A 25,748-nucleotide genomic window follows, 5' to 3' on the forward strand; every position below is an offset into this window, starting at 1 on the left:
GGATTCTTTTTTATTTGCTCCTTTTTCTAGACTACTTATAGTACTTCTAACTTGATGTTAGGACTAGATTCTGCAGCGCTTCTGGAAGGAAGGTATGGGATGGTTCTATTGCTATTTTCTTGAGGATGCTGAATATTGTGTTATTCCAGGATCTCAGGGACAGGCTGGAGATCTGAAAACTTTCAGTTCTCCTAAAGAGGTCTGACCCAGGGCAAAATGTGACAACTCTCCTCCTGGTCTGAGCTCTTTAAGTTCCTCACCTGGGTTTGGGTTTGAGCAAAAGTGGATTTCTGCTGGACTCCACCCCTTTCAATAAGTTGGAATGCAAAGCTCCCCTTTGGTCTGGGATCCCTACCTTGGTTATTCTTCTGCAGGTTTGAGATTGGCCTGGAAGCTCGAACGGAATCCCTTTCCACTGTTTGATTCTGAACTTCCTCCTTCCCTGGCATACAAGCTAGAGCTTGTAACTGCTCCTCACCCCTAGATGGCAATTCCTTCTTCAGTCCAACCTGGATGTGTGATCCAAAACTGGGTAACAAGTGACAAAGCTGTCAGGTGGCAACTATTCCTGCCCCCTGAAGTAGCCCCTACCCAGTATGGGTCTGAGATCTCAACTTGCTCTGTTATACACAGCCTCTCTCTGCACTGGAATGCTCCCCAGGGGAGTGCTCCTGGACAGATCTCATGTCCACAAACCTCTTTATCTGTCTTGCCGTGCCAACGTGGGTTGAAAATGACTCACTGAATTGTGTGTGTGTGTGTGTGTGTGTGTGTGTGTGTGTGTGTGTGTGTGTTGCATTTTCTAGATCTATTTGGATGAATTTGGGTGGAGGGAGAGGGGACACACCTTGCAGTATTTCTTCCTGCTACTCTGTCATGTTGGCTCTGCACTGAGCACACATTTTTCACTGGCTATCCTCTATTCCTGGACCTCTCTCCCTTATCTCTGCTTCCGGGCTTCCCTAGTTACCTTCACTGGCAGCAACTTCCCTTTGAGATAATCTCTAAATTGGCCTGTACATATCTGTTTGCAGGTTGTTTCCTTATTACATTGTGATCTCCTTGCCTTTCTTTGTAACCTCATAATTTAGCATGATACGGTTAGTAAGAAAGGCAAAAAATAATCCTTGCTCTCATGGTGTTCACAGTCTAATGGAGGAGACAACATACAAACAACTACAGTCCTTAATAAATGATCATGATTCTAATTCAAATAAATTGATTTTCCAGGAGGATCTTATAGATGATTTAACTTTTCCTATTTCTTTTCCAGCAATATCCACCTTCTATTTGGCTCCATCTATCTTTTCCAGGTTGGATTCTATAAAAACCATTTCTCCTCCTGCTCTGCTCAGAAGCTAAGTAAGGGCTCTGGGGCCTGGGGAACCAATCATTCTAGACCTACAGTTCTGGTTAGCTACTAGGATCTTTGTGCAGCTCAGTATGCTCCATCCTGTAAAGAAAGCAGGGGACCAATATAGATATTCTATATAGCATTGAAAATTATTCACTTTTTGCAGCTGATCTGATTGTCCTGTTTTTTTGTTCTCTCCCTCTTTTTCATAGGTATAGGGGATAGTACCAGAACATTAAACCCCTGAAATGGTTATTTTGCATACCACCCTTGAGAAATTCACTAGAAAAAAAACAGAACTGTAGCTTCAATGAGGACACTTAACATACCAACATAACTATACAAATTAATTAGATAGAAACACAATGTTATACATATTTCTGATACATTGATACAATTTGTGTGGCCAGAACAAAGATTTTTTTTAAAGACTTGCTCAGGATCACACAGCTAAGAAATGATGGAGCTTGGACTCAAACCTGGGCCTTCTGTCAAAGCAGCAGGAATTTTTCCTTGGGGGTGGGTGGGATAACTGACAACAAAGAAATGGCAGACTTGCTCAATTCTTGTTTGCTTTTGTTTAAGGAGGATGAACTTTGGAATGGAACGAATGAAAATGGCCAATAGGGAGTCATAACCAAGATAAGTAAGAAGACAGTGAGAAAGAACCTAGATGCCTTTTATGAAATCAAGTCCAGGCTGGACAAACTACATTTGTGGGTACTAAAAGATTGGCAGATATCATTCCGAACCCCAGCTAACTGGCTGAGTCAGTGATCTCTGAACAACTGGGGAGTGGTAGGGAGAAGAAGAAGAGAAAAAATATTCTGATTTCAATTTTTTTTAAAGGAAGGGAACGAAATCTAAAAACTAAAAACTAGAAGTCAATGAACTTCTTAGATTCCAAGGGAAAATCTAGAATGCATTTAATAATTAAAGGGATCATTACTGAACATCTAGAAAAGCAAGTGGTGATCACAAAGAGATAGCATTCTTCCATCAAGGTTGCCAGATTGGTAGATCAGAAAAATCTGATAGATATAGTTTGTATAATCTTTAACAAAGCCTTTGATGAAATCTCTCAAGCTTTTCTAGGCCATATAAAAATACAATTAGATGGATTCAGAAGTGGTTGAATGGCCATGCTCAAAAAGTGGTCATTTACTACTTAAGGTCAACTTGGAAGTAGATATCCCAGGGACTATCCCAGGGAACATGCTTGGCCCTGTGCTGTTTAACCTTTTTGGCAAAGAATTAAATAAGGAGATAGATGTCATGCTGGTCAACTATGCACATGACACAAAGCAAGGAGGGATAGCTAGCAAGGTAGATAAAACTAAGAATTTAAAAAGATCTTGACAGCATAGGACACTGTGCCAAAAATACCAAGATGAAATTTAATAGAAACAAAAGTTCAAAAAAATTAAGTTCACAAGTATAAGCTAGGGGAAGTATTCTTAGACATCAATTAAAAAACAAAACAAAATAAAACCTAGGCATTTTAGTGGATTGTAGACTCAATATGAATTAACAATGGATATGGTAGCTGAGAAAACTAATGCAAATCTTAGGTTGCATTAAAAGCATAGTATCCACAACATTCAGAATGACTTGCTAAAGATCACACAGCTAAGCAATGGTGTCACTGTAAAAAAAGGAGTTAAAGGGGGATGGAGCCAAGATGGCAGCTGGAAAGCAGGGACAAGCTTAAGGTCTCCCCCAAGTCCCTCCAAACACCTGTATAAAATGGCTCTAAACAAATTCTAGAGTTGTGGAAGCCTCGAAATAGCAGAGGGAAGCAGGTCTCCAGCCCAGGACAGCCTGGATGATTGCTGGGAAGAGTCTATTGCACCCTGCTGGGAGCAGAGCCCAGCCTATCATGGGCTGAGCCAGGACAGACCAGACCCAGAGTCAGGTGGGTGAAGCAGGCCTTAGGGCCATGAATCACTGAACTGTAGCAGTTACCAGACTTCTCAACCCACAAACGCCAAAGATTACTGAGCAGGTTAGTGGAAAAACTGCTGGATCGGGGTGAGAGCAGTTCGGCTGGATTGGGGCAGTGGAGGTGGGCAGCAGGAAGCTCCTGTGGCTGCTTCCAGAGCTCCAGCTGCGGTTGCTACAGGCCCCAGGCCCACCGAATCAAGCGGCTAATCAGAGCAGGAGTGCAGGGAAGCCTTTGCTGGCTCAGATGCAGGGTTCTCTTGTTTTGCCCTGCTTGGATTTGGGTCGAGGACCTGGCTAGCAGTTCTTGAAGGAGAAGTGCTGTGGTGTGCTGGTGGCAGAGACTGTGGTGATGGTGGAGCAGAAGTAGCTCTGAAGACAGCAGCGCTTGGACCCTAAAGCTTGGGACAAAGTACTCTCTACTCTACAAGCAGTCATACCCTGACAAAAAAACTCAAGGGTGAAGTAGTTGGCTGGGAACATGCCCAGGCAGTGAAAAAGGACACAGACTCAGACTATAGAATCTTTTTTTGTTGACAAAGAAGATCAAAAGATACAGCCAGAAGAAGTCAACAAAGTCAAAGAGCCTATATTAAAAACCTCCAAGAAAAATATGAATTGGTTTCAGGCCATGGACAAGCTCAAAAAGGATTTGGAAAAGCAAGTTAGAGAAGTAGAGGAAAAATTGGGAAGAGAAATGAGAATGATGCAAGAAAACCATAAAAAGCAAGTCAACTTGCTAAAGGAGACCCAAAAAAATACTGAAGAAAATAACACCTTAAAAAATAGACTAACCCAAATGGCAAAAGAGCTCCAAAAAGCCAACAAGGAAAAGAATGCCTTGAAAGGCAGAATTAGCCAAATGGAAAAGGAGGCCCAAAAGACCACTGAAGAAAATACCACCTCAAAAATTAGATTGGAGCAAGTGGAAGCTGACTTTATGAGAAATGCAGAAATTAAAAATGGAACCAAAGGAGTGAAAAAATGGAAGATAATGTGAAGTATCTCAATGGAAAAACCACTGACCTGGAGAATAGATCCAGGAGAGATAATTTTAAAATTATTGGACTACCTGAAAGCCATGATCAAAAAAAGAGCCTAGACATCATCTTTCAATTAATTATCAAGGAAAACTGCCTTGATATTCTAGATCCAGAGGGTAAAACAGAAATTGAAAGAATCCACCAATCATCTCTTGAAAAAGATCCCAAAAAGAAAACTCCTAGAAATATTGTTGCCAAATTCTAGAGTTCCCAGATCAAGGAGAAAATACTGCAAGCAGTCAGAAAGAAACAATTTGAGTATTGTGGAAACACAATCAGGATAACACAAGATCTAGTGGCTTTTACATTAAGGGATCGAAGGGCTTGGAAGACCATATTCCAGAGGTCAAAGGAGCTAGGATTAAAACCAAGAATCACCTACCCAGGAAAACTGAGTATAATGCTCCAAGGCAAAATGTGGATTTGCAATAAAATAGAGAACTTTCAAGCATTCTCAATGAAAAGGCCAGAGCTGAATAGAAAATCTGACTTTCAAATACAAGAATCAAGAGAAGCATGAAAAGATAAACAAGAAAGAGAAATCATAAGGGACTAACTAAAGTTGAACTGTTTTATTTACATTCCTTCATGGAAAGATGATGTTTGTAATTCATGAGACCTTTCTCAGTATTAGGGTAGTTGAAGGGAATATACATACATACATACATACGGCACATGATGAGTTGAATATGAAGGGATGATATCTAAAAATAAAAATTAAGGGGTGAGAGAGGAATATACTGAGAGGGAGAAAGGGAGAGATAGAATGGGGTAAATTGTGGCAAGAAAAAGCAGTTCTGTTGGAAGGGAAGAGGGGGTAGATGAGGGGGAATGAGTGAATCTTGCTCTCATCAGATTTGAATTGAGGAGGAAATAACATACACACTCAATTGGGTATCTTACCCCACAGGAAAGTAGAAGGAAGGTGATAAGAAGGGGGGGATGACAGAAGGAAGGGCAGACTGGGGAGGAGGTAATGAAAAGCAAACACTTTTGAAAAGGGACAGGGTCAAGGGAGAAAATTGAATAAAGGGGGACAGGACAGGATGGAGGCAAATATAGTTAGTATTGTGGAAGTGTTTTACATAATGATACATGTGTGGCCTATGTTGAATTGCTTGCCTTCTTAGGGAGGGTGGGTGGGAAGGGAAGAGGGGAGAGAATTTGGAACTCAAAGTTCTAAAAGCAGATGCTCAAAAAAAGTTGTTTTTGCATGCAACTGAGAAAGAAGATATATAGGGGAATGGGGCATAGAAATCTATCCTGCCCTACAAGAAAGAAAGGGGATTGGGAGGGGGGTGACAGAAGGGAGGGCTGACTGGGGAATGGGGCAATCAGAATATATGCCATCTTGGAGTGGGGGAGGGGGGAGGGTAGAAATGGAGAGAAAATTTGTAACTCAAAATCTTGTGGAAATCCATGTTGAAAACTAGAAATATTAAATAATAAAATAAGAATTTTTTAAAAAAGAAAAAAAAAGAAAAAGAAAAAATTAGTTAAGAGGACAGATTAAAATTTAATTGAATGAAACCAAAAGTACCTTATCTCAGAATAAAGCCCATGGAACTAATAAGATCCAAGAGTGGAATCAAAGCCCCTTATAATAAATCTATGTGAACTTGCCTAAAAATCACCAGCACAAAGAAGTGCTGAACAAATGATGAGACATCTTCCTAATCTCGCTGGACACTAAACACTCAGCCCCCATACACTGATTGAGCCAAACTGCCCTGCTCACCTTTCCTTACACACAACATTCCAACTCCCATGGCCCCACCTTTGCACTGGCCATCCCACCTACCTGAAAAGCACCTCTTCCTCATTTCTGCCTCAAAAGCCTCTTTCTTGAGGTGTTTGCTTAAGCACCACCCTCTATGAAGTCTTTCCTTATTCTGACCAACAGCTAGTACTCTCTCCTAACCAGTACTTACACTCTTTTATTTGTATGCTGTATATGTGTACTTTTTGCCTCCCCATTAAAATGTATGCTCCTTGAGATTAGGGATCATTTTATTCTTAGTATATGTATATCCAGCACCCAAAACATAGTAGGCACATAATGTTTGTTAAATGATTGGTGATGGCAATTCAGGACCAGGTCTTAGTCACCAGAAATTACAGAAGGGTTAAAGACAAGCCTCCGGGATCAAAGTAGACACAAGGGAACTATGGAGATACTGCAACACTTTGCAGCAGCTTTAAACATTTAGTACCTATTAAATACCTAGCAAGACATGACTGGATGGCAAGAATTGACCAACAGACAAACCTTTCCATATCATAAGTACAGACATAAAATACCTTGGACAACTAGACCAATAAACTGTACTAAAATTAGAGTATCAACACGTACTGAAATATAGCCACAATACATATATTGATATAACACCAATTCACAAAAAATTAAGAACAACATTTTAAATAAATGCCACCATCCCAAGTGCTTGCTCTCTAAGCCGTACAGAATAAAAAGCTTTCAAGGCATAGACACTTGAACAAGGAAATAAAATTCACAACAGAATGAGGTACAGATCACCTCTGGTGTCTTGTCTGCTACTGGAATTGTACCAAGGATGCTTTTAGTAAGCCTACAGAGAATGAGCTTACATCCAAATCCTTCTGTTCAACTATAAACCAGAGTTTTTTTAATCCACTAGTGCTGTTGGACACTGAATAAAAAGGGAATACTAGCAGGATATTGATGTGTCCCATTTCTACATGAATGCCATCAAAGATAAGAATTAGATGAAAATAATAATTCCCCTAAATTTCAACCCATCTTTCATGCTGTGCAGGAAGGAGGTGGGGTTAACAGCAAAGTAGGAGAATTCTAGACAAGGTGGTAAACAGTAGGTACTTCATAGGCCCTGAGACTGTTACTGTAGCTGTATGTACCAAGATATTTTGTTTGTTTGTTTGTTTGTTTTTGGCAGGGCAATTGGGGTTAAGTGACTTGCCCAAGGTCACACAGCTAGTACATGGGTCAAGTGTCTGAGGCCGATTTGAACTCAGGTCCTCCTGACTCCAGGGTCAGTGCTCTACTCACTGAGCCACCTAGCTGCCCCTATGCACCAAGATATTAAGTGATTTGTTTGCCCAGGATAACACAGCCACTATGTATCAGAAGTAAAACTTGAACCCAGATCTTCATGGCTCCAAGGTCAACTCTCTATCTATACAATACCTCTCATCAAATAAATATAAATGATATTGAGGAGATACTACAATTCAAAAAGGGAAAAGCTGAAGACCTTCAGGTTCTTTAATTTCCTAGTTACCCAGGCCCATAACCTTGGTATCATCCTCAATTCCTCCCTCTCACTCACCTCACATATCCAAACTGTTGCCAAATCTTGTGGTTTCTACATTCACATCTGGGTTTCCTTACTCCCAAACTCCCTGCTCTGATTCAGCCTCTCCTCACTTGCCAAGGTGGTTTTTTCTAAAGTGTATGTTTAATTATGTCATTTCCTGTTCAATGAGCTTCAGTGGCTCCCTATGATCTTCAGGATCAAATACCTACTCCTTTGGCACTGAAAGCTCTTCAGAGCCTGTCATCTTCTGACCTTTTCATTCTGCTTACACTTTTCTTTCCTTCCATGCATGTGTTCAGCAACACTGGTCTACTTGTAGCTCCTTGAAAAGATATTCCATTTCTGGTCCCCACACCTTTGCATGCCCCTTCCCCAGGAATGTTCTGCCCCTTCACCTGCTTTGTCGATTCTCTGACTTCCTTTAGAACTTAGCTCAAAGTTCTGTTTCCCAAGGTGACAGCGGTGGAGGGGGGGGGAGGGGGAGAAGGAATTTCTATATTTTTAGAATATTTATAGCAGCTTTCTTTGGGGTGGCAAAGAACTGGAAATGGAGGAGATGCCTGAACAAGTTGTGGTATATGACTCGTGTGGAATACGAAAGTGCTGTAATAAATGATGAGAAGGTAGATTGTAGAAAAACATGGAGAGACTTGCATGAAATAATGAAGAGTGAAATGAGCAGAACCAAAAGAACATTCACAGTTAACAGCAATATTGTTCTAGGGAAAACTTTGAACAACTAAGTAATTTTGATTATAAATACTTAAATCAACTAAAAAAGGACCTATGAGGGAAGATGCTATCTGCATCCAGAGAAAGAACTGATAAACAGATGTACAGTATGGCCACACACACACACACACACACACACTCTTGTGTCTAATGGTAGTCTTCTCTAGGGCAGGGTAGGGAGAGAGGGAGGAAAAAAAGTACACATCAGAGAACAAAAGAAGACAAGAGGAAACACAGAAAAGCAGGGTAGTTTTGAAAATGATGTGTAGTATTTATCACATAGGTAAAAAAAGGAAACAGTGTGAAATGGAAATTCATGGTTTTATACTAAAAAACGAACTTAGCTCAAAGTACTCCCCTCCTCCATTCTGCAATAAGCCTTTTCCTGGGCCCCCAAGCTGCTAATGCCCTCCATTCTCAGAATGCCTACCAGATATATATCTCACATCTAGCCTGTTGTTTCCCCCATTAGAATATAAGTTCTAGGAGGGCAGGGATTGTGTTCTTGCCTTACTTTGCATCCTTTGCTTAGCAAAGTACCTGAGACACAGTGAGTATTTAATAGGCGGTTGCTGACACTGAAGTCACTGAAAATCTCAATGGAAAATCTAAAAATTATAACTAATAATAAAACTGATGACAAAAACAGTACCAATGTCTCAAATGGTTTTGAATAGTAGTTGGGTATACTTCAGACTGGAATTATGAAAAGCCCCTTTTGGGTTTTTTGAGGGCATGAATCCAACTTGCAGACCAATTATACCAAAACAATAATTTTTAAAAGCTGGCATCTGTTATGACCACCAAGAGTAAATATGTTCTCCTGTAGCATTTGACAAAAAGAGTATAAAGGAATTACAAAGTATAAAATGCCTGAACACAGCAAAAATATATCAGAAATTCTGGATCCCTTTACTCAGCAATTGAAAGTAAAGTCAAAAGGTTAAGATGATACAAATAGGTAAAGTAGCACTGTATGCTCACGTCTCGAGCATACACACACAAACACACACACACACACACACACACACACACACACACACACACAAACAGTTCAAAGAGTAATCAAAAATTCCACTACAGAGACTTGAGAAATAAAGAAAAAAGAAGTGAGAGACACTGAAGAAAGATGTAAAAAATTTCTGGTCTATATGGTCACAAGAAGGTCAATATAATGAAAATGTAAGTTAAATAAAGTGAGAAACAGAAAGCTTGTGAATTGCTGGAAGTGAGAGAAACTAGTTTCTTCGAAAGAACTGGAAATTAGCAAGGTCAGCCTCACTGGGTGGGGGAGGGCAAGGGAGGGAAATTTTGGAAATCAAAATTTGAAAAGAAAAGAATGCCAAAAATAAATAAGTGAATAATAAACATTTTAAGGAGCAAAAAAAAGTAGCAGGGTTATATAATATTATTAATTGTTGGCTCAAATACTTCAAGCTGGTATATCAATTACTAGTAAGGCACTTTACTAACATCCTTTTAGATGTAAACCTGATCCTACCTTTCTTAACAGAAGGTAAAGCATATCTGCACAAGATGAAAACACCAGAGAGCCCTACAAATACAAGCCAATTATGATATACGTATGAATATGGCATTCACAGCTTATATCACTAAAAAAATAATCACAAGAAAATAATATATCACTTGAAAGTCCTGGGGGTATAAAACTTATTATCGACTTGGTAATTATTAAACAAGCAGTCCAAAAGCACCATAATATTTATACAGCCTATACTGTCACAAAGCTCTAACTCACTTCTGCATTCATGGCTTATTCATTTACTGCAAATAAATAAAATCGACATATGCTTAGTGAGAATGCTTGAGTACATAATCTGCCTGGAAAACTGTTCTCTACCAAAAACCTACCATCAACATAATAATATGAAAAGCTGACAAAAACTGTAGCATTTTTTGAGAAGTCCACTTACGCTCACTAAAGTTCTGCCTAGCTTTAAGCCAATTACTTTTCTTCCTAAATAGTGAGCAAAGTAGAAATGGCAGGAATCTATCAGTCACCTCCTGAAATAAATTCCCAAATTACAGACTCCTAGAAACAGCCCAAATCCATGGTTTTCGGACCAAAGAAAAATATGGCAAATATCTAGAAAGAAAGAACTCAAGTACCAAGACGCCACAGTCGGGATCAAACTATAATCCACCACTATAAAGGAGCAAAGAACTTGAAATATAAATGATCTAAAAGGCAGAGAATATGTATGGGCTTATAGCCAAAAATAACTTATCTAGGAAAACTTAGTATAATGCTCCAGGGGGAAAAATGGATCCTTAATTAAACAGAGGACTTCTAAGCATTCTTTTATTTTTGTTTTTGGTTTTTTTTGGAGGGGGGAGGGCAGAGCAATTGGGGTTAAGTGACTTGCCCAAGGTCACACAGCTAGTATGTCAAGTGTCTGAGGCAGAATTTGAACTCAGGTGCTCCTGACTCCAGGCCTGGTGCTCTACTCACTGTGCCACCTAGCTGCCCCACTTCTAAGCATTCTGGATGAAAAGACCAGACCCATGAAGAAACTATGAAGTTCAAACACAGGAGTGAAAAGAAACATAAGAAGGTAAATATAAATGAACAATGATAAAGTACTAAACAAGGACAAACTGCTCACATTCACGTATGGGGAGATGATACATATGTCCCATTGAACCCCATCCTCATCAGGGATCATGGAGGGAGCGCAATTAGATAAGTCCTAGGAGTGGTTCTGTTATGTCTTGATGAACTGAATAGAAAGGAAAAGGAAGAGGACTACACTATGGGGAAGCGAGAAAGGGGCAGAGAAAGGGAAGGGAGAAAAGGGAAAGTTGGTGAAAACTGTGGTAGATTAAGAGAGGGATTAAAACAAACTCTAAAAAGGCAGAAAAAAACCCTAACACTCTTTGAGGTAGAAAGAATGGGAATCTGAAGAAATGTCTATAAACTGGGCAACGGATGAACTAGTTATGGTACCTAAATGTGATGGAATACTAATGTGCTGATTTCTTATCAGCATAATGACCAACTATGACTCCAGATGACTAATGATGAAACATGCTCCCCACACCTCCTTACACAGCAGGGAAGGATTCAGAATAAAGAATGAGACCAATTTTTTTCTGGATATGGCCAGAAATGTGGAAATTTGTTTTGCTTGCCTATATATGTTTGTAATGGGTTTTGTTTTTATTGTGTTCTCAAATGGCAGGGAGGGGTGGGGTAAATTGGATGATTAAAACAAAATATTTTTTGAAAAATTTAAAAAAACCCACTTTAATACTAAAACAAAATACAACTGAAAAAAAATTTAGATGATTAAAAAAAATTAAGACAACCCAATTTAAAGGCATTTTGGGAGATGGAGCATTGTGCATGAGGGACAGTTAAGTGGGGCAGTATGGCCACACCAGAAATATCTTTCACTTTCATAATTTAGTTCTAGAACTGAGTGCACTGCATAATACCTCTCTACAGAGAAGAAGGTTGTTTGATCATTGTTCCTCTAAAGCCAAGACTGGCACACACAGTGTTTCTGGGGAACTGTCTAATTATGTTGCAGAGGGGGTGGGGGGGGGGATGAGGAGGAGTGTATGCTTGTATAGCTCTAAGTGTCATATAGGTTAACCAAGGTAACCAAGCAACTGCCCTCCCCAATTAATGTTCTTTATCTTTTCCAAAGCACTGTGTTCATTGATCCCTTGAATCCTTGAAAGGCTCAAATGATTCAATGGAAAAAATCCTGAACTTAGGGATTAGAAGACGTGGGTCAAATCCAATCTCTGGGTCTTAAGAATTGGGCAAGTCACTTCTCTCTGTCCCCCCCCCCCCCGCCCCGTTTTCTTAACTATAAAACAGGAATGACAATACCTGTGGTACCAATCTCACAAAGCTATTAGGAAAAAGGGGCTTTTAGTAAACTGTAACATGCTACAAGAATGGAAGCTACTATACCTGTTGCTACCGTCTCCTTGGCATTAATTTCAAGACTCTCTCAAGCCTTCCCTCCCTGGAACTATGTAACTTTAGAGCAGGAAAGGCTCTTGGGGTTCAGCTAGTCTGAAACCTCTGTTTATAAAGTATCTGTAACATCCCCGTGAAATGACTTCTACTTCTGGACTGAACACCGCCAGAGGAACTCACAAACCTGTGTGATAATTGAGTCCACTGCCCATGTTTATTATTTAATCTCAAACGCTGTATTACAGAAGTAACCACCTTTTTATCGTTCCTTTCATACCTCCTTTACCACGTGGTGCCCAACTTTTTTCTCTCTCAAGCTTCAACCACCACTCTTTCTCCAGCCTTTCTACTTCACTGATCAATCAACATTAACTAACACCAACTCCTTTCTCTACTCCACTCCACACCATAAACCCTCTAATATCATCTCCTGTTCTTTCCTTTTGCTGCAATGAAGGAGGAAGTGGCCCTTTTCTCTATACCCACACAAATTCCTCTTTATGTGTGTTCTTGAACCCTGGTACTCTCTCCCCGCTCATCTCCACCTCCTGGCTTTCTTCAAATGTCAGATAAAGTCTTTTGCAAGAAACCTTTCCAGGTCTCCTTAGTTTTCTAGCTTGTTTGCACACATCCTTTGCATGTTGTCTCCCCATTAGATGGTGAACTTTTTTTTTTTTTGCCTTTTTTGGTATCCCTAGCCCTTAGCATAGTGCCTGAGTCATAACAGGTGTTTAATGAATGCCACTTGATTATCTGTCTCCTTTGGAAGGCTCTTTCTGTATTCAAATCAAGATTCAGACTTATTAGCTTTCTGTCCTCCAGCTAATCTCTTAACTTCTGATTGCCTTAGTTTCCTCAACTATATCATAGCACCTAACTCCCAGGGGTGTTGTGAGGGTCAAATGAGACTGTAATTATAAAGTGCTTAGTATGACACCTGGTACATAATAGGTACTATGTAAATACCAGCTCTTTTATTAAGCTTGATCATGTCCCCTCACCTTCACCATGAAAAATTTCAGGTGAAAGGAACCTACATCTATGGCCATCTGGCCTAACTCATACCTAAAAAAGAATTCCCTCCACAACCTATCTGACAAAAAGTTACTAAGCTCTTGCTTAAAGTCCTTTAATGAGTAGGATAGAACTCACTAATATCCCGAGGGAGCCCAAGCCTTTTTTATAGCCCTATGTTCTAATTATGAGAAAGGTCCTCCTTACAGTAAACCTAAACTTGCCCCTTTTCAACTTTCACTAACTGAACTGTTTTCTAAGATGAGGAAGAAGAAGCCATTCTAGGTGATAACCCTTTAAATACCTAAAGGCAGCCTCATTTCTCTCTTCCCTTCACAAGTCACCTTGTTCTCCAAGCTAAACATTTTTCAATCTTTCCTTAATTGCTGGCTATTTCTCCCTTTCCTATAAAATGCTCAGGTTGCCCCATCCTTAAAAAAAAAAAACTTCACTTGATTTTGATATTTCCTTAAGCCACTTCCTCTATCTCTTTCTTTCCTTTCAGTCAAAAGCCTAGAAAAGGTTCTTCATACAACTTTGCCTTCAATGTCACATCCCACTCATTTCTTTGTAAGGTGAAAACTTGTGTCCTAACTCACGATTCAACTGAAAAGACACTACAGCTTTTGGTACTGATGCCCATTCCCCTTACTCCTCAAAATTCTCTTCTCCCTATGCTTCTGTGACACTATTCTCTGCTGGTTCTCTGGCTGTTTGATCATACCATTGTGCCCCCTAAACATGAGTTTCACCCAAGGTTCTGTGTCGGATTCTTTCTTCTTCTCTTTTACTACTTTGATCTCATCTGTATCCAGAGTTTCAAGTATCACTCCTATGTACTCTAAATCCATGACATGTTTGTGACATCAGAAGCTTTTAGACCACATGGGTTTAAGTCACATTTTTGCAACGATTTTAGGTCATGTGGGTGAGTCTCACGTGTGACTCACCTTTGACCCTGCACAAGATATATAAAACCAGGGGTTGGCTTTCCTTTTTCTGAGCTCTGAGTTACAGCAACAGTGATGCGTGACTCTGGGCCAGGCGTTGTCGAGCTCCCGGCTGAACCCAGATGTTGGTAACTATGAATTACATTTGGTCTGTTTATAAATGTATATTTGTATTTGCTCTGAAGTTCAGGGTGCTGGCTTTTTCCCCTGAACTTAGTGAAAGATATTTGTATGCTAGATTAAATTGAGATTGTTAACCCCTTAACGTTGCTTTCCTTAGTAAAGCAGATCAAAAGAACCTGGGCTTGCAGCATTCTGTGAGCTGGTTGTTGTTGGTTTTACACCCCCACAGCAGCTGCTAGCCGGATTGTTACAACAAATGGTCTCAAACCCATGTAAACTAGGCTTTCCCTTGAGGCAAGGAGGTCACCAAAGACTCTTAATTTAATCAAGGAAATAAAGGCCAAACTCTTCAAGGGCACTTGGTTGAATTAAGTGCTAAGAGCCCATTTTGATTGCCAAAACACCAGTTGACAACCTTTTGCCTTTTAATTGGTCTTCTTGCTTCTATCTAGTTCTTTTACTGTCTAGTCTCAATCTCTCCATAAAGACAAGAAATGCTTTATCAAAGGTTTTGCTAAAATCTAGGTACACTACATCCCCAAATTTTCCTCATCTACCACTCTGGTAATATTATCAATAAAAGATCCATTAAAAAAAGAAAAGTATTATTCTATGCACATGAAAATTATAAAGAAAATTATATACAACTAGACAAGCAACAAATAAGTAGCATAACTTAAATAGGTCATAAAAGCAAATTATAAAATATAAGGGGAAAAATATCTTTTAAGCAGATTCTCCTATTTTCTTGTCAGGTGCAAAAGGAAATTAAAATACAGTTTTAAAAACTCAAAAGAATACTTACTTCACCAGAGAGGCAGCTTCAGGAAGCACTTCAGCAAATGATTCTCGGAATATGATTGCATTTTTCCGTTTGCAGTTCTGTATAACATCATTGGCCAGGTAAAAGAGATTCAGTCGGTGTGGAAAGGCAGCTAGAAATGAATAAAGATTTTTTTTAAAAAATTAGTACCTATATGTGATATTGCCACAGGTAAGTCTTCTCAGTTGTATACTAAGTATGTCTACCTTTCATTTCCTCAGATTGATCTGATGGCAGTAAGACCAAATAGAGAAGTATTTTGATAACCTACTCCCTGAATGAGCTGTTTTCTGGAGATATGAAACTGAATGGTTATTATGGTATTTGACCATTTATCTTCTCAAGTAAATTAAAACTACAATCTACAAAAGAAGTATAATCTATCTGAAAAGTCAACAATTAATACCTGAATATTTTAAGGTAACTTTAAGCTGTGACTAGTGAATATAGCAACTGAAATATCTTATAGCTGACCTATTATGTAGCTGGTAAAACTGCTGAGAAAATCCAAAGAATATGTCCCTTCTCCCCAGGGACTTTTTGCCCGTGATATTCATCATATTAACCTGAGATCTTCCTGAAAGAAATAATCATAATGTCCAAACCAATACTAAAGCTTTAATGACCTAATAGTAAAGCTTTAATACAGAAAAGTAAATAGCTGAACAAAACATATGTAGCTCATAGGGATACTTTGGTCAGCAGCTCATCTTGTCAGCTGCCATGGACATAGTAATCTGGACCTCGCTCCTGAAATGATGGGAGAGATAAGGGGATCCAAAAGTCTAAAACTTAGCTGCTAGTTATGGGACTCTGGGCAAGTCACTTAACCTCAATAATAATTTCCATTGGAGTTTCTTTCACTGATGAAATGACAGATATAAACCCAATCTTCTAACCCCCCTCCAATGATGATAATGACAACTACCATCACCACCACCACTAACCTTGCTGGTGTCCTCAGAAAACTTAAAATCTAGTGGGGAAAATGAGATGTATACATATTAAAAAGATCAACTAAAAATACAAGGCAGGTTATTACCAAAGGAATGGTAGAATGGGGATATGTATGTTAATGGAAAAATGAACAGAATGGGAATGAAGAAACAGAGGTTTTAGTCCATGTCTGGTCCCTGACTAGCTGTCAGACAGCAAATTAACCTCAAATTTATTCACCTGTAAAACAAAAGGACTTAGGACAAGATCCCTTTCAACTTTAGTTTGTAAGTATTAATGATCTAAATATAGGAACTAAGAGGACAGAATAATAACTATTCCTGGAGGGGTCAGGAAAGCTTCAGAGAAGAATTGGGATTTGAACATGGAAGGTAGATAGTAATTAAAAAATACAAAGAAATGAGAACCATATTCCAATTTAAAAATGTGCAACTAAAATGAAGAGGTTCTTTTTGAAGGAAAACAAGGAAGGGAGGATGGAAAATTAATGACCTATTTAGGGCAAAGATTTTGCATAGGGGGATGGAGGGATGTAAGCTTAGAAAATCACCTGTAGTACTGTGGAAGGTTGGTCAATATGGTATGTTGTTTAAAGAGAAATGCCACAGAATTGTGTTTTTAACTATGTTATATTCAGAATTTGTACTAATGACTTGGATGATCACGTTTTGAATTTTGATGACAGAAAGCTGATAAATTATATAAAATTTTAGTTACTCAATTCAATATACATGAAGCACTTTAGATTCTTGGGAAAAAGGCAAAAATAAAAATCTATATAGATAATTATTAGTTCATAAACTCCAAGTAAGCATATGTGGTTCCTTCCTGACCATTTCCACACCATCCCTCCTGAACTCCAACTATCATCTCCACCCCACCCCACCCAAACTTTTGAAACCAGTGGTGAGCCACAGCTTTACCTTGCCTGTCACCAGGCTTACAGACTTCCTCCCTTCACCCTCTTCCCAAGCTCACCTTTTGAATATAAGCTCTTTGAGGATGGGAACTGTCTTGCTTGCTGGTACTTATATGCTTAGCACAGTGCTTGGCACACAGTAAACATGGATCGATCTTCCTTCCTTCCTATCTATCTGTCTATCTATCTATCTATCTGTCATACTTGCGAAGGTTTGCATTTATCTGTTTACTTGTGGTCATTCTGTGAATCTCAAGCAAAGACTTGAATAAGTAGCGTTCGCAAGGGCAAGAAGATCATTCACTAAAAAATGTCAAGACGTTTGCTGCCACCCCCTAAAAGTCTCTCCATTTCATGACTAAGGGATACCACCACAATCTTCCCAGCCACCCAACTTCAAAATAGTCATCTTCTGACTACTTATTCTTAGCTCCTTCAATCAAATAACTATCCCATTCATTTATATTTTTTACATCTCTCATCTCTTTTTCTTTCTTTCTTTTCCTGTCCTTACCACCCTTATAATCTTATGGCCTGTCTTCCATCTATCCTCCCACCTCTTCCTGCCCTTTCCAAGTCATCCAACACAGTGCCGCCAGACTAAATTTTTTACAAAACTATTTGATTACTTAATTTCCCTACTAAAAACTATTTGTAGATTTCTCCACTGCAAATGGGGTAAAATCCAAGCTTCTTATGTGCCAAGTTCAGCACAGAAATACCTTCACCATTTAGTCCCCCACCAACATAATGTGTTCTCTCTCACCTTGGCTGTTTTTTTTTCCTCTAATAAAGATAGGACAGGACTTGTGATTTCATTTGTATAGGAAATTCTTCATAACGAAGCTCTATCAAAGCACCTCCATAAATGTTCTGTAACTTCTTGTCTTAAGAGCTGCTTGGGGCATGAAATCTCCAGGAAGATTCAGCCAGGATGTATCAAAGGTGGTACTTAAACCTAGGTCCTACTGAGTCCAGGGCAGCTCTTTCTAAATACAGACACCTGGCCTCTGGCTTTTCCTAATGCCATCTACCCACAGAATAAAAGTCTCACTTTTGTCCAACTAGTTGTAAATAACATCCATCTTATCATCTCATTTTGCCCTGGTCTCAGATCTGGCAACTTCATCATCTCTATGCCACATCTCCCCAAACATTTTTACAAGGAAAGCAAATTGTAGAACAATTAACTTTTCACTTCAGCACTAAGTCTGGGAAGGTCTTTAAATGTAAATGTAGCTCATTTGTCAATGCTATTTCCTCTTCTCCCCGCAGCAGCCCCAGATTAAGAAAAACATTTACAAAATTATAAACTCAGATAGCTACCAATAAACATAATTATGAAAAGAGAATTACACATGAAACCAGGTCAAGCTTATTTATCTTTTTATAAGTATACAAAATATTTAGAACTGTAACTCCAATACTGCCCTGTTACGATCTCTTTTGGAACTTCCTTCTTCTCTCCTCTGGTATATAATATAAATGTTTCATCAATGCATCTGCCATCTCTTTTTCTTCTGGCATTGCTATTACTACCACTCCCAAACAAAACAAAATTAAATGCCTTCCCTTCTAAAAATAAATAATAAAAAAATAGATCTACAACTTGGTTATGTCAGAAGAAGTATGCCTCATTCTGCACTGCTAGTCCCTCACCAGAGTCATGGTTGTCTAGCAAAATGATGAGTTCTTAAGCCTTTGAAGTTATCTTCTTTCATGACTAAGCAATATCAAAACGTTGATTTAGGGAGAGTGTGGTATAGTGGATAGAGTGCTAGACTTGCAGTCAGAAGGAACTGAATTAAAATCCTGTCAGACTTTTACCACCAATGTGACCCTGGGTAAGTCAGTGTCATTTCAGCCTCAGCTTCCTCACCTGAAAAATGGGGATTATAATATCACCTAACTCACAGGATAATTTGCAAGGATCAAATGAGACAACATATGCATAAATTAAATTGCTATGTAAATGTTATCTGACATTTAACTTGAATGACCTAATCAAATTCTGAACAGAATTTTTCTACTTTATGCTCTACCAACAAATGTTGGTCCATAATCTGTAATTACTTTCATGGTTGTTTTTTTAATTCAACCAAATATTTACCTATAAGCACTGTAACAAGAAATAACCAAATGTTTCATGAAATGATGCTTCTTGGTTTTTTTGGAATGTAAGATAAAACTGCCAACCCTTTCGTTTGTCTCTCCAAGGAGAGCCTATAAGCTATCCTTCCAATTAGCTGAAACATGCTTCTATCTTTCTACTTTTGGCCCCTTTTCTGCCATTATCACTGCAGATACAAGGGCCTCTAATCCAGGAATAGGGGCCATTTTGTATTTTTTTCTTTGTTTTACGAGTTACCATGGCCAAAGAATTCACCACCAAGGGTCTGGTAAAGAGTGTCTACCTACTTAGCTAGGCTGGTTCTTGGGAAGCAGACACAATCTTCTTATGGAGAAGGATGATGAAAGATTATGAACAATATTGACTCAAAACAGTGAGTAGAAAGAAAAAGAAGTTTAAAGTCAGTGTGGCAAGAGACTCAACTAAGCAGGGTCATTCAGAGAGCATAAAAGATGAAATTGGAAGGAAGACAATAAAAGAATGATGGAAAATATTGGAAAAGATTTTTATAACAAAATATTTTCATCATTAAGACCATTGGAGTCACCACATTTGGATTCTATCAATTCAGCCCCAAAAGTGCTTACAAAAATAAGTGGAAATGGTATTAAAGGAAACAAAGATAGGGAAAAATGGGCCTATCAGGCTATTGTTACATGAGGAAGTCTATGCTGGAGGTGACATAATTTTGAAGGTATTGAAGGACTGAATCTCAAATCATCTGAGGGAGGAGGAGAAGATAACAAAAGCATAGAAAAACATCTTAGATTTTGCTATTATAACAAATAAAGGTTCCTGAGATCATCTTCTCATATTGGTAACTACAGACCCATGCCTACCTTTCCATCCATATAAAATTTTTAATAGAACAATTATATATATTAAGTGCTTCCAGGATGAGGATATTAGGAGGGAAGAGGAAGACTTTCCTAACTGATACTATTAAGAAGCCCACATCTTCGCCATAACACTGACAGGGTCATGGGACCTGAACTCCTAAAAAAAGGGAAAGACCTCAGTCCTTGAACTTTCTCACACATTTCAGCCCTGGCATTTTGCTGAGGCATCCGGACCATCCCAGCCTTTCATGGTTTGCACCTGGCCCACCCCAGGCTACTTGCCACTCCTTGATCCCATCCATGTTTTCTCACAGTCTTTTCTACATTACCAATCTTACCCCAATTAAATTGTGCAGATTTGTTTGGAATCTTGCCCACCTAACTGGTGTTATAATAAAACCTCACTACTCTGATTGAAAGAAGGCTTGAGTGGTCAAATCCTTTCCAGGCAGACATGCCCTGTACTGCAACAACACAACTGACCCAAGTCACAGAGAATACAAGATCCCCTGTGATTTTTGATAACAAAATTAATTTGATTGGTAGAGCAAAATGACTCATTAAGGGCTCTCTTCCAATAAGATGTCTCCTGTGTATAGATAAAAATTATATAAGATTTCTTGAAAGGTGTTACAAAAGAGATAACCTTGCTCATAGTGCTTGATCAAAGCTCTATGATCATTAATATCAAACAATGCATAGAGTAGGAAGATACACGTTCGTCAAAGGTATTCAACATTAATACGGGAAAAGATCTGTCAAAGTAAGGGTTGAGAAGGCATTCTCAGGAGATGATGAGTTCATCCTAATGCTCTTACCTGTGCTTTTGTTGTGTCAAGTCCAAGAGTAGCCTTCCTATTCAAATGAACAGACAAATCACAGAGCTCGAAACTCTCTCTCTACAGAGAACAAACCTGCGCTCATCTTAAATCTCTTCCTCTTCCACTCATTTCATCCTTTGGTTCTGAGTCCTGGCTTTCCTTGGCTACTCTTCCCAGTATTAGCTGAACTTTCACTCATTCTCCTAACTCACTAGACAAGATGGGGGAGTTGAAATATTCTTTTTTGTTTGTTTTTAGTTTTTTCTCTTAACAATTATTTTATTATTTAGTTTACAACATGGATTTCCACAAGATTTTGAGTTACAAATTTTCTCTCCATTTCTACCCTCCGCCCCCCCACTCCAAGATGGCATATATTCTGATTGCCCCATTCCCCAGTCAGCCCTCCCTTCTGTCAACCCCTCCCAATCTCCTTTCCTTCTTGTAGGGCAGGATAGATTTCTATGCCCCATTCCCCTATATATCTTCTTTCTCAGTTGCATGCAAAAACAACTTTTTTTGAGCATCTGCTTTTAGAACTTTGAGTTCCAAATTCTCTCCCCTCTTCCCTTCCCACCCACCCTCCCTAAGAAGGCAAGCAATTCAACATAGGCCACACATGTATCATTATGTAAAACACTTCCACAATACTAACTATATTTGCCTCCATCCTGTCCTGTCCCCCTTTATTCAATTTTCTCCCTTGACCCTGTCCCTTTTCAAAAGTGTTTGCTTTTCATTACCTCCTCCCCCTATCTGCCCTCCCTTCTATCATCCCCCCTTTCTTATCACCTTCCTTCTACTTTCCTGTGGGGTAAGATACCCAATTGAGTGTGTATGTTATTCCCTCCTCAATTCAAATCTGATGAGAGCAAGATTCACTCATTCCCCCTCATCTACCCCCTCTTCCCTTCCAACAGAACTGCTTTTTCTTGCCACAATTTACCCCATTCTATCTCTCCCTTTCTCCCTCTCAGTATATTCCTCTCTCACCCCTTAATTTTTATTTTTAGATATCATCCCTTCATATTCAACTCATCATGTGCCGTATGTATGTATGTATGTATATTCCCTTCAACTACCCTAATACTGAGAAAGGTCTCATGAATTACAAACATCATCTTTCCATGAAGGAATGTAAATAAAACAGTTCAACTTTAGTTAGTCCCTTATGATTTCTCTTTCTTGTTTATCTTTTCATGCTTCTCTTGATTCTTGTATTTGAAAGTCAGATTTTCTATTCAGCTCTGGCCTTTTCATTGAGAATGCTTGAAAGTTCTCTATTTTATTGCAAATCCACATTTTGCCTTGGAGCATTATACTCAGTTTTCCTGGGTAGGTGATTCTTGGTTTTAATCCTAGCTCCTTTGACCTCTGGAATATGGTCTTCCAAGCCCTTCGATCCCTTAATGTAAAAGCCACTAGATCTTGTGTTATCCTGATTGTGTTTCCACAATACTCAAATTGTTTCTTTCTGACTGCTTGCAGTATTTTCTCCTTGATCTGGGAACTCTAGAATTTGGCAACAATATTTCTAGGAGTTTTCTTTTTGGGATCTTTTTCAAGAGATGATTGGTGGATTCTTTCAATTTCTATTTTACCCTCTGGCTCTAGAATATCAGGGCAGTTCTCCTTGATAATTTCTTGAAAGATGATATCTAGGCTCTCTTTTTGATCATGGCTTTCAGGTAGTCCAATAATTTTAAAATTATCTCTCCTGGATCTATTCTCCAGGTCAGTGGTTTTTCCATTGAGATACTTCACATTGTCTTCCAGTTTTTCATTCCTTTGGTTCTGTTTTATAATTTCTGGATTTCTCATAAAGTCAGTAACTTCTACTTGCTCCAATCTAATTTTTAAGGTGGTATTTTCTTCAGTGGTCTTTTGGACCTCCTTTTCCACACAGGTAATTCTGCCTTTCAAGGCATTCTTTTCCTTGTTGGCTTTTTGGAGCTCTTTTGCCATTTGGGTTAGTCTATTTTTTAAGGTTTTGTTTTCTTCAGTATTGTTTTGGGTCTCCTTTAGCAAGTCATTGACTTGTTTTTCATGGTTTTCTTGCATCACTCATTTCTCTTCCCAATTTTTCCTCTACTTCTCTAGCTTGCTTTTCCAAATCCTTTTTGAGCTCTTCCAAGGCCTGAGGCCAGTTCATATCTTTCTTGGAGGTTTCTGATATAGGCTCTTTGACTTTGTTGACTTCTTCTGGCTGTATGTTTTGGTCTTCTGTCAACAACAAAAAAAAGGTTCTATAGTCCGAGTCTGTGTCCTTTTTCACTGCCTGGTCGTGTTCCCAGGCAACTACTTGACCTTTGAGCTTTTTGTCAGGGTATGATTGCTTGCAGAGTAGAGTACTTTGTCCCAAGTTTGAGGGGCTGCACTGCTGTTTTCAGAGCTACTTCTGCTGCACTGTCACCGCAAGCTCTGCCACAGCAGCCCTTCTCCCCCCACAAGAACCACCAACCAGGAATGCGACCCAGATCCAAGCCCCTGCCCTCCCGCTCTGGTCTGCCACTTGATTCCTCCCGTTGTGTGAGCCAGGGACTCTGAAAGCAGCTGATGCAGAAGATCCACCACCACACCACCTCTGCTACCCCCAGGGCTGGGGCCGGACCACCCTCTCACCTGATCTAGCAGTTTACCCACTAACCTGCTCCATGGTCTTTGGCATTTGTAGGTTGAGAAGTCTGATAACTGCCAAAGCTCAATGATTCATGGCCCTAAGGCCTGCTCCAGTTGATGCCCGGTCTGGTCTGTCCTGGAGTGGGCCATGCTGGGCTGTGCTCTGCTCTTAGCACCGTGTGATAGGCCCTTTCCAGCGACCATCCAGGCCATCCTGGGCTGGAGACCTGCTTCCCTCTGCTTTTCGTGAGTTCCACGCCTCTAGAATTTGTTTAGAGCCATTTTTTAAAAGTGTATGGAGGGATTTGAGGAAGCAAGTCCCTGCTTTCCAGCTGCCATCTTGGCTCTGCCCCCTATTCTTTGTTTCTTACTACCACTTCCAAGGTCACCCTCTACTACCATCACTCAATAGCTTCTCCTACTTTAAGGTTCACTCCGTCTCTATTTGCCACTCAATCAAAATAATGGTATTTGTCACTGCAATAGCTTTCTGGTGGCTCCTTCAGCATCAGATATAAAATCCTCTGGCATTCAAAGTCCTTTATAGCCTGGCCCATCCTACTTTTCCAGTCTTTTTGCACCTTACTCACCTCCATATATGTAATTATCTAGTGACAATGGCTCCCTTATTGATCTTCACAAATGCTGTCTCCCATGCTTGGAATTCTCTCCCTCCAAATTCCTTGAGCTTACTACAAGTTTCAGTTAAAATCCCAAATTTAAGTTTTCCTGATCCTCTTTAGTACCAGCACCTTCTCTCTATGGATTATCTTCAACATACCCTGCATATAGTTTGCAGATTGCTTCTCCAATTACACTGTGAAGTCCTTGCCAGAAAGAACTGTCTTTTGCCTTTGTTTGTGTCCTCAGTGCTTAGAATAGTGCCTGGCTCAGAGTATGTGCTTAATAAATGTTTACTGATTGGTAGCTGCCAGTAGGTTGCAGCACATGAAATTACCAAGAAGTAGAAAGTATGTCATCAAAGAAATCTGTGAGCAAAAAAGACAGGCTTCTCAGGTAGTCAGTGTGATGAGTGAATTAACAGCTTTCGTGCTTCACTGGAATCCTTGAAACATCAAGGGAAAGTAAAGAATTCTTCTTCCCCTCCCCCCACTGGTGGACCCACTAGGAAATAGCAGAAATGTGTGGGTAGTGATCTGCATCACTGAAAGGCATTCCCACCCTGATGAGATTACAGATCCATCTGAGTATGTCAAAGACATCAACATTCTTCCAGCTATTCAGGCTGGCAACCTCAGTCATCCTCCACTTTTCTCTTAACCCCTGCTCCCCATATCCAATCAGTTGCTGAGTTGTGTCAATAAAAGCTGCTCAAGATCTCTGACATATATCCCTTTCTCTTCATTCACACAGCTACCACCATACCTTTTTCAGACCCTCCTCACCTCTCCCTTGTATGTTCTAATTCATGTCTCCACATCTGTCCTCACCTTTTTCTAATTCATTTTCCACACAGCTGCCAGTAAGACAGTTTCAAAGCACAGGTCTGACCACATCATTTTTCTGCTCAAAAGGTCAATTCTCCTATATGGAATTTGAAGCTCTTTACAATTATCTCCACTCTACCTCTCAAGGCTTACTTCAGAGGAACTCCACTTTCTGGCCAAAGCCTCCTGCTGGCTCTTCCTCCTTAGACAAAACTCCACTCCTTTGCGAAGGCTCTCTCTTTGTCGTCACAGTTTTCTTCAAAGCTGGGCTAAAGTACCATCTTGAACATAAAAGTCTTTCCTGATCCTCCCCACTACTAGCACCCCTCTCCCCAATTACTTTGTATTTCCCTTGTATATACATATATCTAAGACACAGCACGTTGGAGTGAAGAGAAAACGATCCTCAAAGCCAGGAAAAGGTGACATGAATTCTAGCCCTACCTCTGACACACACTGGCTGTGTGACCCTCAGGAAGTCACTTAAACTTCTCTAGGCAATTCCCTAAGGCTAAAAGTTATAGAGAAAGTGGTGACTTGCATTGGTACATGAGGTTTCCTTACAATTAAATCATGGGTCCTTATGCCCAAGTGTACATATTGTTTCCCCTATAGATTACAAGTTCTATGAGGTCAGAGAGGATTTCTTTTTTCGTTATTTGTATCACTAAACACATAGATAGCAATAATTAATCCAGGAGTTGGCAGACTAAAGTCTATGGATCAAATCTGACCTGCCACTGAAGCCGGCTTCTGTCTTCAAAG

At 39.6% G+C, this 25,748-nt stretch overlaps 1 protein-coding gene across 6 annotated transcripts in view; it reads right to left on the minus strand.

Annotated features, from left to right (window-relative positions):
- The window catches only part of RPRD2 (regulation of nuclear pre-mRNA domain containing 2), a 97,525-nt gene that overhangs the window by 41,892 nt on the left and 29,885 nt on the right, over positions 1-25,748 (minus strand). For all 6 annotated transcript variants that reach the window (XM_036766623.1, XM_036766624.1, XM_036766622.1 and 3 more), the window contains exon 2: positions 15,232-15,361. In XM_036766623.1, the coding sequence (XP_036622518.1) occupies positions 15,232-15,361 (130 nt within the window). The remainder of the gene's footprint in view (positions 1-15,231; positions 15,362-25,748) is intronic.

The sequence above is a fragment of the Trichosurus vulpecula genome, chromosome 7 (assembly GCF_011100635.1).
Source record: "Trichosurus vulpecula isolate mTriVul1 chromosome 7, mTriVul1.pri, whole genome shotgun sequence".
Taxonomy (NCBI): domain Eukaryota; kingdom Metazoa; phylum Chordata; class Mammalia; order Diprotodontia; family Phalangeridae; genus Trichosurus; species Trichosurus vulpecula.